The sequence below is a fragment of the Branchiostoma belcheri genome, unplaced genomic scaffold (assembly GCF_001625305.1).
Source record: "Branchiostoma belcheri isolate BF01 breed outbred unplaced genomic scaffold, Haploidv18h27 scaffold71, whole genome shotgun sequence".
In the NCBI taxonomy this organism is placed as follows: domain Eukaryota; kingdom Metazoa; phylum Chordata; class Leptocardii; order Amphioxiformes; family Branchiostomatidae; genus Branchiostoma; species Branchiostoma belcheri.
In genome coordinates this window covers 269,157-284,945 of record NW_017804365.1, presented here as the reverse complement: position 1 = coordinate 284,945, position 15,789 = coordinate 269,157, and the positions used below count along the sequence as shown (strand labels likewise).

At 40.8% G+C, this 15,789-nt stretch overlaps 1 protein-coding gene across 2 annotated transcripts in view; it reads right to left on the bottom strand.

The window, feature by feature from the left end:
- The window catches only part of LOC109484921 (WD repeat-containing protein 27-like), a 102,578-nt gene that overhangs the window by 78,690 nt on the left and 8,099 nt on the right, over positions 1-15,789 (bottom strand). The window contains exons 9-14 of one of the 2 annotated variants that reach the window (XM_019788271.1): positions 13,068-13,269; positions 11,745-11,848; positions 10,923-11,190; positions 9,519-9,603; positions 8,479-8,572; positions 8,023-8,109 (exon numbers count right to left, since the gene is read on the bottom strand). In XM_019788271.1, the coding sequence (XP_019643830.1) occupies positions 8,525-8,572; positions 9,519-9,603; positions 10,923-11,190; positions 11,745-11,848; positions 13,068-13,269 (707 nt within the window). In that variant the 3' untranslated portion in view covers positions 8,023-8,109; positions 8,479-8,524. Of the gene's footprint in view, positions 1-6,232; positions 6,340-8,022; positions 8,110-8,478; positions 8,573-9,518; positions 9,604-10,922; positions 11,191-11,744; positions 11,849-13,067; positions 13,270-15,789 lie in introns of those variants that run through there. The other variant, XM_019788273.1, reaches the window with a different exon arrangement.

The following is a 15,789-nucleotide window of genomic DNA, read 5'->3' as shown; positions in this document are numbered from 1 at the left end:
CTCTCTATACTACAGCATTTACCGACACAGGAAGACGTAATATCTGCTGATAGTTTAGACTGAAAACAGATCTTGTTCCATGTGATGAAACAAACAGCACGTTGTACACAATGCGTAAGGTGTTTCAGTCAGAGTTCTTCAGTCAGACAACGGACGTGCATTGTGCTGAAATTATCACGACTCAAGAGCAAAGGAGCCACTTTTTATCTGATGCACACAAAAGGCGTTATCAGCAATCTGGGGTGAATGTTCTCTAGTTCATTGACTATTCTTGCCTATGACATCCCATTTGACAAGAGCTACTAGTACTTGGCAGATATGGATTGGTCTTGACCTATGACTGTAAAGAAAGTTCTAGATGTCAGAATAAAAAATGTAGTCTTCATAATTGTCATTTACATACAAATAAAATTTGATACATGACTTGTAACAGACATGTTTTGTCACAGTTATGTAAGTTGACTCAGTACCTTCGTGGTTTTTCATGTCTTCAACTATCATCATAAACATGCCACGATTCCAATATTCTATTTACCTTTCACTAATTGTAACTTCAAATAATACACCTTTATACTCAAACATGCCAAAACATTTTCTTAATGTGCGATGTTAACCTATGGTAAGGCCACACCAATTTAATTTGTTGGTTCTCGGATTCGCCTCTTCATTTTTTTCTGATTTGCAAAAAAAAAAAAAGATTCTGGTTCTGAATCAACTCAAAAATGCTCATATTTTGCCCCCAACAGTTGAGGAAATTCCTTTTCTTCCTACTTGTCACAGTTTTTTCCATCTATCAATGCAGTGGTTAGATTAAAAGTTCAAAATTTATACTTTAAATTTAACCCAGCCTTTTTTGTTGACTTCATGGCTCATATTGTAGCATTTGGGGCTATAATAGGATGCCTAGACCTGTTTTTATTTTTATTTTTTTCGCCCTGTCGCTTCATATTTTTTCTGAAAAAATCCGAGAACCAACAAATTAAATTGGTGTGGCCTAAGGACAAAAAGGTAACCCAACCGAGGGTTTTAACAAGTGTACCTTTGAGAATAGAAGTATCAACAACAAACAGGCTGTCCTGTTGAGAGACACTTGCGTACTTGAAAGATTGCCCAAAGATAATGTTGTTGACTACAGCAAGAGCCTACTCAACCTGAAACTCTCTACAACAATACCCATTGTTCACCTGAAACTGTGACCTGATTCACACATGCAGGTAGAAACCTGACTACAAAAACTGCACACACACCTTAGCGTACGAAAATTGATCAAATTTTTTCCTGTGTGTAAATTGTCCTGTTTTCACATGTCAAGAACATAAGTTCAGATCATGTTACCTCGAGGGCTGGAATACGACCTGAACATACATTATGTATGGCTATGAGAAAAGCGGGATGATAAATTTTTTTTCTGTGGGTGCACCAGTGCACCCAAATATTTCTGTAGGTTTACGTATGCAAAGATTTTAATGCATAGTAGTATACATGATATTCTTAAACTCTCAAAGTGTCAGAAAAGTAATAAAATCATTGTTATAGGACTTTTCTTTAGAAAATGAAACATAATTAGTGTTTGCTGACATTCTGATAACATTTATATCTTATTCAAAAAAATATTTGTCCAATTTTTTAGGTTGGGTGCATGTATGTGTAAGCAAATATCAATTGTAAGGAGCTTTACATAAAAAAAATGTAGTATGTCCTTGTGTTATGCTTATATTCACTACATCTGAGACATTCCAAATGCAATTTGACCTTCCAAACCCATGCCCGTAGCCTTTCCGACACAAGGCTCAAAGGTCTACTTTTTATCTATAAAAGGTCCAAGATTTTTCTTTAAAAGATGGACTGATTCGTATCACCAGCGGGACTGGAACTGTAGAAAAACTGCTCACTTTGTAATGATTGAATACAAAGTCATGCATGATTTTTCCTTCGAAATGCCATTTCAGAAGGTCAAGGTTCTATTTTCAAAATTTTCTGGGAACTTGCACCCTCGGTGCTCACTGGTCCATTCAGACAGTGGAAAGAACCTCTCCCCCCTTCAAAATCCTGGCTACGGGCATGAAACCCATAACCTGAAAGCTTCCTTTCCTTCTGTCACAGTGAGATACAGTTGACTTGAGTTGTGTGCAGACATGAGGAAGCCAGAAGTGTGCCGTCTGTCCACACCTCCACCTGCACACCTCAGGTGAGATGGGCTTCAGTCACCTGAGTGATCAAAGAACCTCTGTGTGCAGATGAAACTTTAGATCCTTAAACGGACCACTTTGAGTTAACCTTTCACGCTGTGGAAGGCTGTAGGGATCATTAGGTTTGTGGGTATCATCTGGTCATCATGCATCAAGGACACTTCATGGACCAGATAGCTCTATTTTTAGTGGTCTGCATCCCTTTATCTAGATGCCTTTCAAAAATACTTAAACAGGGCACATTTGATCTTAACACCTATACTTTTAAAAAACCATTGAGGGCCACAGGAAGTCATGAGGTTTTCAAAATTAGAGAAATATTTGACAATCCAGCCCTGCTACATGAAAATGGCCTTGTTCCTAAACATAAAGAGGTACAGAGGGTGACACGCCAGTCAAAACCACAGCACAAGAACACTCTGGTCATCCCTGACTCCCCCACTGTCAAACATAGGATCTCCCATCAACTGTTGAACTTTGGAACAATCTTCCAGAGATAACTACTATCATGGTTAGGGACAGTTTAAATGTGAAGTGAAATTCTTTCCTCAGCGCAAACCTCTGACTATGTTCTGTCTTGGCAATTCGGATGCTAATGCTCAGTGAGAAGTGACATACATGTAGATAGAAAAAAAATCTAAGGGAGGCTTATGTTTTAACCTCAGAATAGTAATTATTTATAACAACTATCTCTAATATTACCCTCTTTAGGAACATTTTCATTCTGTGTTGATTCAGGACAATGGCTACATTGTTGATAATTGCATAGAAACCATTAGAAGAATGCAACAAATACCATATTATGTTTGCCTCAACACAAGGTTATTGTACACCTTGCAGCAGGTCAAACACAGGGTACCAGACAACATGTCTATACATGATCGCAAGATAAAGTAATTAAAGAGGGTGTAACAGGTGACTCTCTAACTAAGGACCATTGTTTCAGGTACATTGTAAAATGGTGTCAAAGATCTCCAGATTACATCCTCAAGAAAAGTACACATGACCTTTCTGTTCAAACCTGAAAATAAATCAAGTGGCTTAAGTGGACATGAAAGGCTACCCCTGACCGGAGAGTCATCCTACCACACATAGGAACAAACAACTGACCACTGACGGTGATCCTATAAAAACAACGACAAGACAACAATAATGTACTGTTTAGCGCACACACAAGGGAAGGTAATCCTTACGATAATAAATTGTGTCACTCAGATCATCCCTAAGGGAACACATAATCTGTTTTCACATCCAATATCAAACAAACCAGTGTCATACTGGATGTTGCTGCCTCGGGGGACAGCGTGTGCTAATTGGTGGCAAAGTGGGTATCACTGCAAACACAGGGCTTTCACCAAACTGTCAGAGGCCACAAGCAGACCATGTTCCTATTGATTAACCCATGACTGGACTATAAACATGGAGGGGGTATCAGTTCATAGGAGGGGGCACGCAGGGGGCAGACTGTCCACAAACACCTGTGGGGGACCAGGGTCGTCATACCGATCATACCCTCTGGTCGCTGGTACACGTCCATTTCTACAGTCCTGCACAGAGCTGACATGTCCTAGCCTCTAACCAGGCTTTAGAGGTGGCTGGAAAGAGTACCAGTATTGGCCAAATAGACAGATAATATCCTAGGGGAGTTAAAGGAGTAACGTTTGTCATTCTGAACTGTATACTTGTTAACTGGACTAAGAGTAACTCTTCTGGCATGTTATCTGTACTTTTTTGCCAATTTCTACTCTTTCCAGCCACCTCTGAAGCCTGGTAGTAGTAGAGGCAAACTGTACTCCTCAAAAAAGTTAGTAGACTTAGGGCTAACTCCCCTGGCATGTTGTCTGTCTATGTGGCCAATTTCTATTCTTTCCAGCCACCTCTGAAGCCTGGTACTACTAGTGGTAGAGGCAAACTGTTAACTCCTTTTGTGGACTAACTCCCCTGGCATGTTATCTGTCTATCTGGCCAATTTCTACTCTTTCCAGCTGTCTCTGAAGCCTGGTATAGGCTAGACATGTTGGACTGTGGACAGACACAAGTTGTGAATGGGCACATGTTGTCTATATTGGTCTGACTGTTACATGTATAACATGCCGCTATATGTTATCAACACAACCATGTGATACCCTCTGTTTTGTCAGTATAACTGTGCCACACTTCACATGGGTCCTCCAAACAGGGATTTAACTTCAAAGGATAATCCTCTTTAGAACGGACTGTGCACAAGATAGTGCAGTTTGTATCTAAAACACTTAGTAGAAACATTGGTGGATCTGCTTTGGCCAGAGTTAAGTGGTGTTCCAGGTCTTAAGTCTCTTAAGGATCCGTAAGCCTTTTCTACACTTAGTCTTGACTGTCACTGTCTGTCAGGCTTCCAAGAGTAATCTCATCTTCTCACTTTGCCTTGTAGCGCTTTGCAATTATAGTACTTGCCAAAAGCGTTGGAAAGTAATTCTGCTCTAGTGCTCTAGTGTTAGGAATGCTTCTGTGGTGACAAAATGGGCTCATCAGCACTGAGATGACCACTTTGCGATGGCACTTGCCAAAAATGCCTGCAAAGTAATTCTGCTCTAGTGTTAGGAATGCTTCTGTGCTGACAAAATGGGCTCATCGGCGCTTAAATGACCACAGCCTAGCCAGCTTCCGACAAGCCTCCTTGACTCCTGCTAAGACACACCAGACAATCTGGTTTCCAGTCAAACCTATCGCTACACAGAATCTCCTTTTGACGTCTACACTCCAATAACAGTTATGCAGACAAAACCAGCTTCAAGGGAAGGACCAGACTATCCTTAAAAGGTTCTAACGTAACAAGGTTTAAAGTGTTCCACAGCACCTGTCATCTGTAACAAAGATATCTTTAACAGACAAAACTTTATTGTTAATGGTTATACAGACATCACAGAACATATTTCCTTTAATATTAACCTATATGACATTACCCTGTTACTCCCAGGTTGGTAATAATAACAACTCTGAAACTAAACTTCTAGATTTACCAGTGTAAAAGCAAAGACTGAAGGTTGGACTTGACTTGAAATACTTCTACAATGACTGCATTGTCTGGAGTAACATTCTGATGTGTGGAAGAGATAAGAGGGTCCTTTATCCCTCAAGACTTCAACCGAGAGTTTATTTCTCAAAACAGCATTGCACGAATAACAAGAGATCATTCAGATATGCAGTTGACATTCCAACATTTTGTGTCAAGTGTGCCAAGTATGCATATTTTGATTTATGGGAAAGTCTATCCTAATTGTTGGGTGGGTGGGATTGAAACTCACGCCCAAATTCTTCCTCGATGATCTAGGACGATGTTATCAAACCAGCTATGTAGTGGGTGCAAGTAGTGATGCCAAAAATGGAGCTTCTGGGACCAAAGAGGCATTCCGTCTTTAATTAAATCATTTATGAAGGTTTATTACATTTGTAGAAGGATCCTCTGCAAGATGTCAAACTTGAGACCAGACTGTAAGGTTTGAACAACTCACACCGGGAAGGACCCCCAAGTCTTTTTGATAGGTGCGACTCTCCTTACAGTCTCCCTAACCGAAGCTAGGTACTCATTTACACCTGAGTCACTTGAGGAAATACATGTGAAGGTATGAAGTGCCTTTCCCAAGGAAACAACAGTGAGCCCTCCCTGGGATTTGAACCCAGAACCTTCAGATTCTAAGTCAAGATTCTAAGGCCACACCAATTTGATTTGTTGTTTCTCTGATTTTAAAATAATGAAGCGACGGGAAAAAAAAATACCAACATACCAGGCTGGTTTGTAATTGAAACAATGAATTTCAAACTTTTAAGCAAACCACTGCATTGATGGATGGAAAAACTGTAACAACTCTGAAGAGAAGGGACTTCCTTCAACTGCTGTCGCCAAAATATGAGCATTTTGGAAATGACTCAGAGCCTGAAATTTTTTTCCAGATCAGAAAAAATGAAGCAGGCAAATCCGTGGACCAACAAATTAAATTGGTGTGGCCTTACCATAAGACCTCGACCTTGCCACCTAACGGCAATGTCGTGCGATGGCAGGTTACCTGAGAAGGTGATGTTGTTGATGGGCGTGGGCCTCTCCGCAGCCTCCAGTTTCTTCTGCAGACTGACAGGAGGTCCGCTGGCCATGGGGAACTCCCTCACACCTGGCCTGTAAAAACCACAGCACAAGTCATAAGTTCAGTCAGCATGTCAATAGTGCTGTGTACCGCTGGAAGTTCCGAACCCGTATAAGTGTTTAGGTTCAAGTCCAAAAAAAAAAACCCTGAATGTAGGGAACTACACGTAGTTCCGGACTTACAAAAAAAATCATGTGACATTCCCTTTTTTGTTCTAAACCACCTGAAATCTACAATGGTCAAAAATTTGTGCAGCAAAATGAAGAAAACATTGCCATTGGGCATCGGCAAGTGTCGGCCTCCCTAAATTGTGTGCTCAGACCTGCCCCGCAAACAACATCTTGCTTCCAAACCCTACTAGTGCAGTACTCGCTACAAATTTTGCAGTAAAGATGCCCCATTTTCCATTGGGAAGTCCCTTCCATATTTTGTATAATGCCCTGGGTTTAGGTCCAGACCTGAACCTAAACCTCTGGACTTGAATCCGCACCTGGACCTGAACGTGGGCTCTGCATGTCAACAAACAGTGCCCGCTCCCCATGACGCAACCTTGCCATGAACCCCTTTCGGACACACGCCTCCTACAAACACCGTCGGGCCGCAAATCACACGCCGGCGTCTAGAAAAATACACGGGGAGACGCCTACAGCTGGCCGTGTGTTCTGTGAACGCTGGAAAATTCCGTAAGCCTTCTTGAAGGCCAGGCCACCAGGTTTTCCCAAGGCTACAGGTGAAGGTTACCAGACCATGCCTTACCATGTTGTCTTTGATGTGAGCAGACACCATGTGAAGATAGTTTACCTTTGGTGTCCTTCCTATGTGTAAAAGTACAAGAACAAGTCTTCTTCACAAGAAAACTGAAATCAGTAGGAACGGAGGAGTAGGTAAGATGAGAAACCTGTTCCTTTAAGTGTGTTAAGGACAGTTCTTGACCAACTCAGTTGCCAGGTTCACCGTAACATAATTACATCAAGCTGGGAATCAGATTGGAGACAAATTGGTACTAAATGAAATGAACAAATCATCTTATCGGTTACTACAGAAAAACAAGTCAGTGCAAAATTACATCTGAGTGCTAGTAATCAATTTGCCATTTAAAAAGTTTTACGGTCCTCTGAAACTGATTTAAGTCTTGACAGTATGATATCTGAAAAATGTATGGCATCTCTTGTACCCGGTAACACGTAAAAGGAGTGCAAATACTGGTCCACCATTGTGATGACATACCAACTTTATCGTCTGTAACACAAGCTAACACTAGTAAATTTTATGTTAATCAGTTACCCATAAGGCCACAGCAAGTAAATTTTGTGGATGACATCCTCCACAGACTCCAAATCTAATGCGAATGGGCGAAAAAAAAGGTTCCTACATTTTAAAATTTTGACTCAATCATTGTACAAATGGTTTTGATTCAGTGGGAACATCACATATACACAGCCACATCACATACTCATCACTGCATCAAAGTAAGAAACAAAACATTAAATCAGAGCCTTTTCTTGTCTCCTCTCTTCATAGTTATCTTCCATCCACCTTTTGGCATGGCAACAGACGTCTTTGTCCATTTTTGGCATGTTGACCACTGTCAGAAGGCAACAAAATTTCTTTTATTTCCCCGAAATCAGACGAGAATCAATGCGCGCGCTGATGTCATCCATAAAAATTACTTGCTGAGGCCTAATACATATGGTGCAGATGTAAACATACTGTACCTGTCTCCTCCAGTAGACTTGGTCCCAGCTCTATTTGTAGTTGGGCTGCCTTTGGTTGGCCTCGTGCTTGGAGTGAACATCTTCATTCTAAGCAAAACCAGAACAAAGACTTGGTATAATTTCTATTCTTGCTGTTTCTAAGTACACAGAACACATCTTTACAATACTCAAAGGAAATTTCCAGACGTTTCAAGTGACATCCACCACTCACTAAATGAACTGTTGAGTGGTGGATGTCACCAGTAATAGAGTTTGAATTTCCTATGAGTATTGTTTACCTGGATGTCTAACCTTCATCAACACATCTTTACAATTTATGCATGCAAAGAGTATGGGGAATCAAATGAAATACCATTTATTCAAGAAATGATACATTTTGTAAAATGATACATTTTGTAACTAAAAAGGGCAAGAATTGATTAGAAATGGGAAATGTTTGTATCTGTTCTCAGATACCTTGGTGCTTGGGTGTAGCCTGAGGACTTGACTTTACTTTTGAATGTCAGTGGCTGATCTCCCACTTGTCCTTTAGGTTTGGTTGCCAGATGGCCTGCATATGGCAGAGAAAGAAGGTTTCAATTAGTAGTATTGAAGCGCCACCTTGCAATTGTAGAACATACTGCATAAACTTTCTGAAGCTACTGTGTGTAATGCAAACATATGTCAGAACAAGATTTTCTACTACTTGAAGATACCTGGTGAGATAATGATGCCTATACAATTATGAAAGGAATAGTTCAAAAGAATGTCTGCAGCATTACATCTCAAAGATACATGGCAGATTTTACTATTTTTCACAGATCAAACCTGAAAAGGGGTGTCTATTCCTAAAGAGTATATTCTATTTTGCTTTGTACGCTTTGTCAATGCCAGCAGCCAGACAAATATAGAATATATAGAATATACAAGACAGACACTGGAATTATAGTGGACACTTGGAAAGCTATTATGGTCTATGAACTAAATTGTCACTGACAGTGACCTGAATTGCCCTCAAGTTAAACCCATTTAAACAAATTACAGACCATCTGGACTACCTGATTAATGTAACGAGAGGCCACAGTCTGGGCTGAAGGTCAAATTTACTGTAAGAAGTCCACAAAGGATTTATTTGGCTTCTCTGTCTGTCAATACTGTAAATCACGTTATATTTGTGGTAGCAAAATTTCGCGAGAAAAATGTTCGCGGAACTGCATGTTCCTGGTGGCGACAGGTGCAAAAGAAAGTTGGTGAATTATTTGTTCGCAGTAATGATAAATTCTTGGAACAGAAGTGACTTTGGTCAAAGTTGCATCAGAAGACAATATCTTTTTCGAGACAATAAATGAAAATTATAGATGGGCTGTCATCCTTAAATATGTGAACACGACCTTAAACGAGACATTGTGATGATGTGCTATACACAATACATTTAAACAGGTTTCGCACAGACGCAGTACGTTCTGCTAACATGCTTTCATGTACATGTACAGTGATGTACGTTTTACTGAGTGTACCTCTTGTTTTTGCTTTCCTGAGCTGGTTTCTTTGCTTCTTGGCACCAGTTCTGACCTCAGTGGGGAGTTTTCAGACAGCGGTGTGCTGTGGGAAAAATTGTGGAATGGTCATTGCATAATGTATTGAGAATTGACAGACCAAAGACAGTTGGATAGACATATACTTGTGGCACCATGCTGCACACTAACACACACACACATGCACATAGTCTGCTTCCTTACACCAGGCCAAGTTTCAATTCAATCTAAGGCCATGTTAATTTGATTATATGGATGACATCCGTGCGTGGATGAATATGAATTTGTTTCAAAATAAAGGTTTTCGATATATTGTAAAGCGTACACTCCGTGTATAAAGCAGCTACAAAATGAGCAAATATATGCTGCAAATTGTAAAACAAATAATCGAAAAATGATAGTAATGTTGTAGAATGCCAAAATCAATTCCAAGGGCAAAGAAGACAATGAATGTAAAGAAATGAAAATGAAGCGTCTACTATTTTGCCATACCATACTTTGTGTGTTTAGTCATTTGTTCAACCTTTATGACCACGTAGATTTCATAATGAAGGCAACGTTATTTTTGCAAATATTATTTTTACATTTGCATCCTCGCATCAGTTTTGGGGTTCCAAAAGGATGTCATCCATACAATCAGATCAACATGGCCTGATATTACTGTATAAATCAGGCATTTTTAATCATAGAACAAAGCCTTACTGGTTACTAGTATATCTCATTGGGGCAAGAGAGCTGTCTTGAGTTAAGACGTCATGTTTTAGGTTAAAATGTCTCTGAAGAAGCTAGGAGGTAGAGAGTCAAATGGGAAAATAAGGGATCTGTGGGATCAAAAGTGACAATAGCTGGATGTAACAAAGGTGGCTAAATACTCCCAGCTATCAGCCTATTAAAGGGTCGTGTGAGAAAAGGGATGTGTGGGATTAAGAGTGACACCGGCCGGAACTGAACTGGTGGGCAGACATTCCTAGCTATCTACTCATTACAAGGTCAGCTGAGCAGAAGGGTATGGTTCAAGGGTACCTGAATTGTACCCAAACAAACCTGTCGAGCTGGGTTGTCTGGGGACAAAATTTACAGTGCTACATGTAGGTTCTTGCACTTGAAATCATGTCACACATAGCCAAATATGGTCTGCAGAACACTACCAAACTCCACCCCAACCACACACGGTTAGGAGTACATTGTAGGTTGGGAGCAAGACTTCAGCCAAGTTGATTGGTGGACAGGGACAGGAGCTTAAACATAGGCCCGATTTACACGTGCGTCGTTTATATGTGTTGGGCGTAAAACGACGCACGTGTAAATCGGGCCATAATTGTATTATTCAATGTGACAAGCTGATGATGACATATTTTGGACGAGATCCACTTAATCGCAGCCTACCTAGAGAGCACGCTTATTTCCACAGTGCCCCCCTCCCCACCGGCTCCATCGTCTACAACTGGTGAGGAAAGGCTTAGCGATTCCAGCCTTTGGCCCAGACCCTCGTGTGCTGGCACGGTCAGTCTCAGTACGTCCACTGACTTCTGGAACAGACTGCCCACCAGACACCACACCTGCTGCCGGTCAGCTCCCTGGCCAAACGCAAAGCTCCCGGCCAGCGGGATGTTACACTGGGACGGACCGTCTTTCACCATGGACGGGATATAGTCTGCGGGGAGAAATGGTGGCAACATTAGGGCCCCTTTTCTACTAATGGTCATCACTGAGAAACCAAGGTTGGAATTATGATTGGAATATGATGGTCAATTATGATTTACTGCAAAACATACAAAAGGTAGAGAATTTGCAATCTGCCAAATTTTTGGTCGCGCATCGGTTATAGCTTCTAGTGCTAAGGGAGTATTGAGCAATGGAAGGAATGGTACCTACACAAAATGTACATGAAGCACATTTTTTCAATTCACACATAACTGGCAAAATGATATTCAAGTATTTGAAAGGTGCCTTCAAATGAAGTATCAATAGTACACTGGTAAATAGGAACCTTGGAATCGGAACGTTGCTGTGTTGTTGGGGTCAACCTTTAACTTTCTCCCTGCTGCCTTCCCCCCTAACCAATAGAGGATTGATAAGCCAAATGCAGATGGCTACTTCAGCATGCTTAAGGTTAAATGACATCTCATAACCTTACAGGAGTTTTAACACAATTCCACTTACGACATACAACTTACAATGGTACAGTCCAAGTCCATGGCTACTTACCCCCGAAGTCTAAAAGAGAAGTAGTTTCAAAAGTGTGTGCATTGATGAAGACCAAGGCATCGGCAGTTCCTACAATAAGGACAGGTGCTATATCCAACAAATTGCTGAAACCACAAAAAGACTGTTATGAGTAAAGGAGTTTTCCTAGCAAATGTAATGATATGTCATTGCAAATCACAAATATTTCATATGTATAAAAGGGTAACAATAAGTATACACCACTGGGATCAAAATACTTTTTCCTGCATACCTTCACTGGAAAATTACCTGCACCAGACAGATTTTACTTGAAATACCTGCCCACCTTCAATTTTACCTGCACTAACCTGCATATGCAGGTGTTTTTTCCAGCCCTGGACAATAAGAAATGATGCTTATCTGAGTACATCTTTCTTTCGATTTGAATTTTGATTTGATTTATTGAGATGCCCTTTAGCCCCATGAGGGGCTAATCTTCCAGGGCTCATTAACAGTACAACACATAAAATACAAGCACTGAATACATACAATCATTGCAATTACACATTAAAATAATTGAGGTTGAGGCCAGAGGTCATTTAACTAATTATGACTAAAATCAACAATAAAACTTGTGAGTTACTAAATTGCTTCGAATATATACAATATTGTCAGGGTAAGCCTTTAAGTTCCATAAAGCTGACGTGTCATTTTCCTGAACTGCCTCTCATCAGCTGCTAATACAGTAGTCTTAACTTCACTCGGTAATGCGTTCCACAGCTTTACAGATCTGTAAACAAACATCCTCTTTCCACTATTGTTGTTAGGTTTGAGCAATGAGTAGTCGTGCACTGATTGCCTAGTGGAATACCTGTGAGACGCATGAACTGGTACCAGAGATTTATAGATCTTCTGTGGCTCACTTGTGGTGACAATCTTGAAAAATAACTTAAGAGTACTGACATCAAATCTATTTCTCACTGATAACCAACCAAGATCAGAGTGCATTTTGGCAACTGGTGTATCGAACGAACATTTCAGAGCCAGCCTGCAGACTTTGTTCTGTATAACTTGTATCTTCTTAGTACATGACTCTGAAACACTAGCTAGTATAGGTGAACAGTAGTTCAAGATTGATAGCACTAAAGCTTGGATTACAACCTTACACACAGCATCTGGCATGTAACACACATATCTTCTAACATAGGCTACATGTAGATTTCTTGATAGTTTTTTTCGTAAAAAGTAAAAAAAAAGCTATGTATCTTTCTTCAAAGCAGCTACATGTATACACTCTGCTAGAAGCAGAGTACCCAAGGCTCATGGTCAAACACTATTTACAGCATATAAAAAGGTGAGACTTACTCGACTAGGCTGGAGTCCTGACCCAGGAAATTGGGTGCTGTCTGCTGTACAGCATCCTGCCTGGATCTGACGTTTTGACAGTAATATAACCCGAGGATAGCAGCACTGGCTTCAGATTCACCACTGGTCATGTCGTTCTGAGGACCAGGGTCTTGTGACTGAGGTTTTTGCCAGGTTGGACGGCTACTGACTGTTACTGGACCTGTGACAAATACAACAAGAAATGCTTTTAAAAAAAAGCTGTTTGGGTGGCATGTGATGACTCAAATAATTGTTAGCCTTGGCGACTTGAATAATACTAATAAGACTGGACTTAGATAGACACAGACTGCTTATAATTGTGAAGTATTATGAGCTCTTTCTAATGGGGAAGAGATACATATAGAATATAAACATTGTGTATTCTGTACCACCCAAGGTACCAGACCACAAAGATCTACATGTAAATACTAGTATGTCTAAAAGCTATCTAATCTACAAAGAAGAACCAATGAGAAAATGCATCAATTTTGTTTAACTTTGAATTACACACACAAGAACTCAATATCTTTAGCAATACTGTCATTGAGTTTCCATGTACAGTCAAACCTGTACTAGCGGTCACCTTTGTATAGTGGTCACTCGGCCATAGCGGTCAGTTTTTGCCGGTCCCTTGAATTTTTTTTATTTATTTATTTATTTATTTATTCAAGCTTTGCCACAAGTGGAAGGGAAGGGAGAAACAGGTGGAGACCACCTTTACAGGCTCCCTCCCCAAAGACATAAATGACATTGCAATCAATCATAGTTGAAACTAATTAAACATATTGCACAACATCGTAAGTAGACAATAATAACAATATATATAATTGCACAATTTCATAATAGCTAGATCTCTACACATGTACATCCGGCCGTGGAAGTGCCCATGTCTACCGTGGCCTTATTGCCAGACATGTGGCACACCGACAAGCAGACGTCCACGTGCAGAGATTGTCAGTAACAAAATGATCATTAAATCTCTTGGTCAGCGATTTGACAAGACCCCGTTTGAATGTTAAAAGCTCGGACTGCCCCGAAGCGACAGCCCCCATGTCCCGGACTCTGACTTCCAGTCTGTTCCACTCAGCCACCAAGCGAGGGATGTAGGAAGTAGCGAATGTTGATGTTTTGCAGCGAACTGGCATTAACATATGAGACCTACTACCTCTTGTTGGACGTGATGAAAATGAAACATAATTATGCATGTCTAAATCGTACACATTAGCCGTGGACTTAACATACAACATGATGTCAGCGATCTCTCTCCTATATGAAAGAGGTAACAGGTTGAGGTGAGCTAGTCTAGCCTTGTAGTCAAGTTCACAAGCATTGGCATTTGCACCTATAATGAACTTGGTTGCCCGCCTCTGCACGCCCTCCAACAAGGACATCAGATTGCGAGACAGAGGTGACCATATTTGACAACAATATTCAAGTAAAGATCTAGCTAATGATACATACAAGGATTTGCGTACCACAAGGCTGGACTCATAACCAACAGTGCGTCTGATGAATCCAACCATTGAATTGGCTCTAGCAACTGTTCCAAAGCAGATCAGTTTGGGCCAAAACCCCTAAGTCATTCATATCTTTGACTGTAGATAGAACGATGTCTGACATATGATAGGTAAAAATTATTGGGCTCTTGGAACGTGTCAGACGGAGAACCTTGCACTTCGATGGATGGAAAGACATCCCCCACCGAAGGCTCCACTCGTACATAGAGAAAATATCATTCTGCAATTTTTGACAATCTACAGCGTTACAAATCTCTCTGTAGCATTTAGAATCATCTGCAAACAGTGCTACAGTGGAGTTTGCTGCAGTGATGGGTAGATCATTAATATACAATAGGAACAGAAGTGGCCCCAAAATAGACCCCTGAGGAACACCAGAGGTTACTGGTCGCCACTCAGAGTTGCTACCCTCTACCACAACCCTTTGCCGTCGGTTGGACAAGTATGATTCAAACCATTTTAACAAATCCCCACCATATCCAAACATCTGCAGCTTATGTATCAGGAGGGTATGGGGCACTGAATCAAATGCCTTTGAAAAATCGAGAAAAAGCATATCTACTTGACCCCCCTTATCCAGTACACAGCCAATTTGGTGATATACCTCAAGCAACTGGGTGGTGGTAGATCGACCTTTGACAAACCCATGTTGGAGAGGATGGATAACATCACGTAAAGTGGGAAATATGGCGTCATACACACACCGTTCCATGACTTTACTCACTATGGATAACAAAGAAATCGGTCTGTAATTAGATGCCAATTCTTTATTCCCCTTCTTATGAACAGGAATAACGTTGGCATCCTTCCATTCTGAAGGTACCTTACCAAAGGTGGTTGATTTGTTGAACAATTGGGTAAGAGACGGTGCAAGTATGTCGGCACATTTCCTAAGAATGAGCGGGGAGATATTGTCAGGTCCGACCGCTTTAGTTATATCAAGACTGGCCAGCACATCTTGAACAACATCGACAGAAAACTGTAAGTTAGATAAGGCATCAACTGATACAATATCAATATCAGGTTTACTGGTATTCCGGTCCACCGGGGAGAAAGTTGAATAGAAATACTGGTTGAATATATTCGCTTTCTCCTTGGCAGATTGGGCGATGGAGCCATCATTTTTCACCTACCGAGGGCAAGGATTTGGCCTTCAACTTTGCACGGACAAAGGACCAGAATCG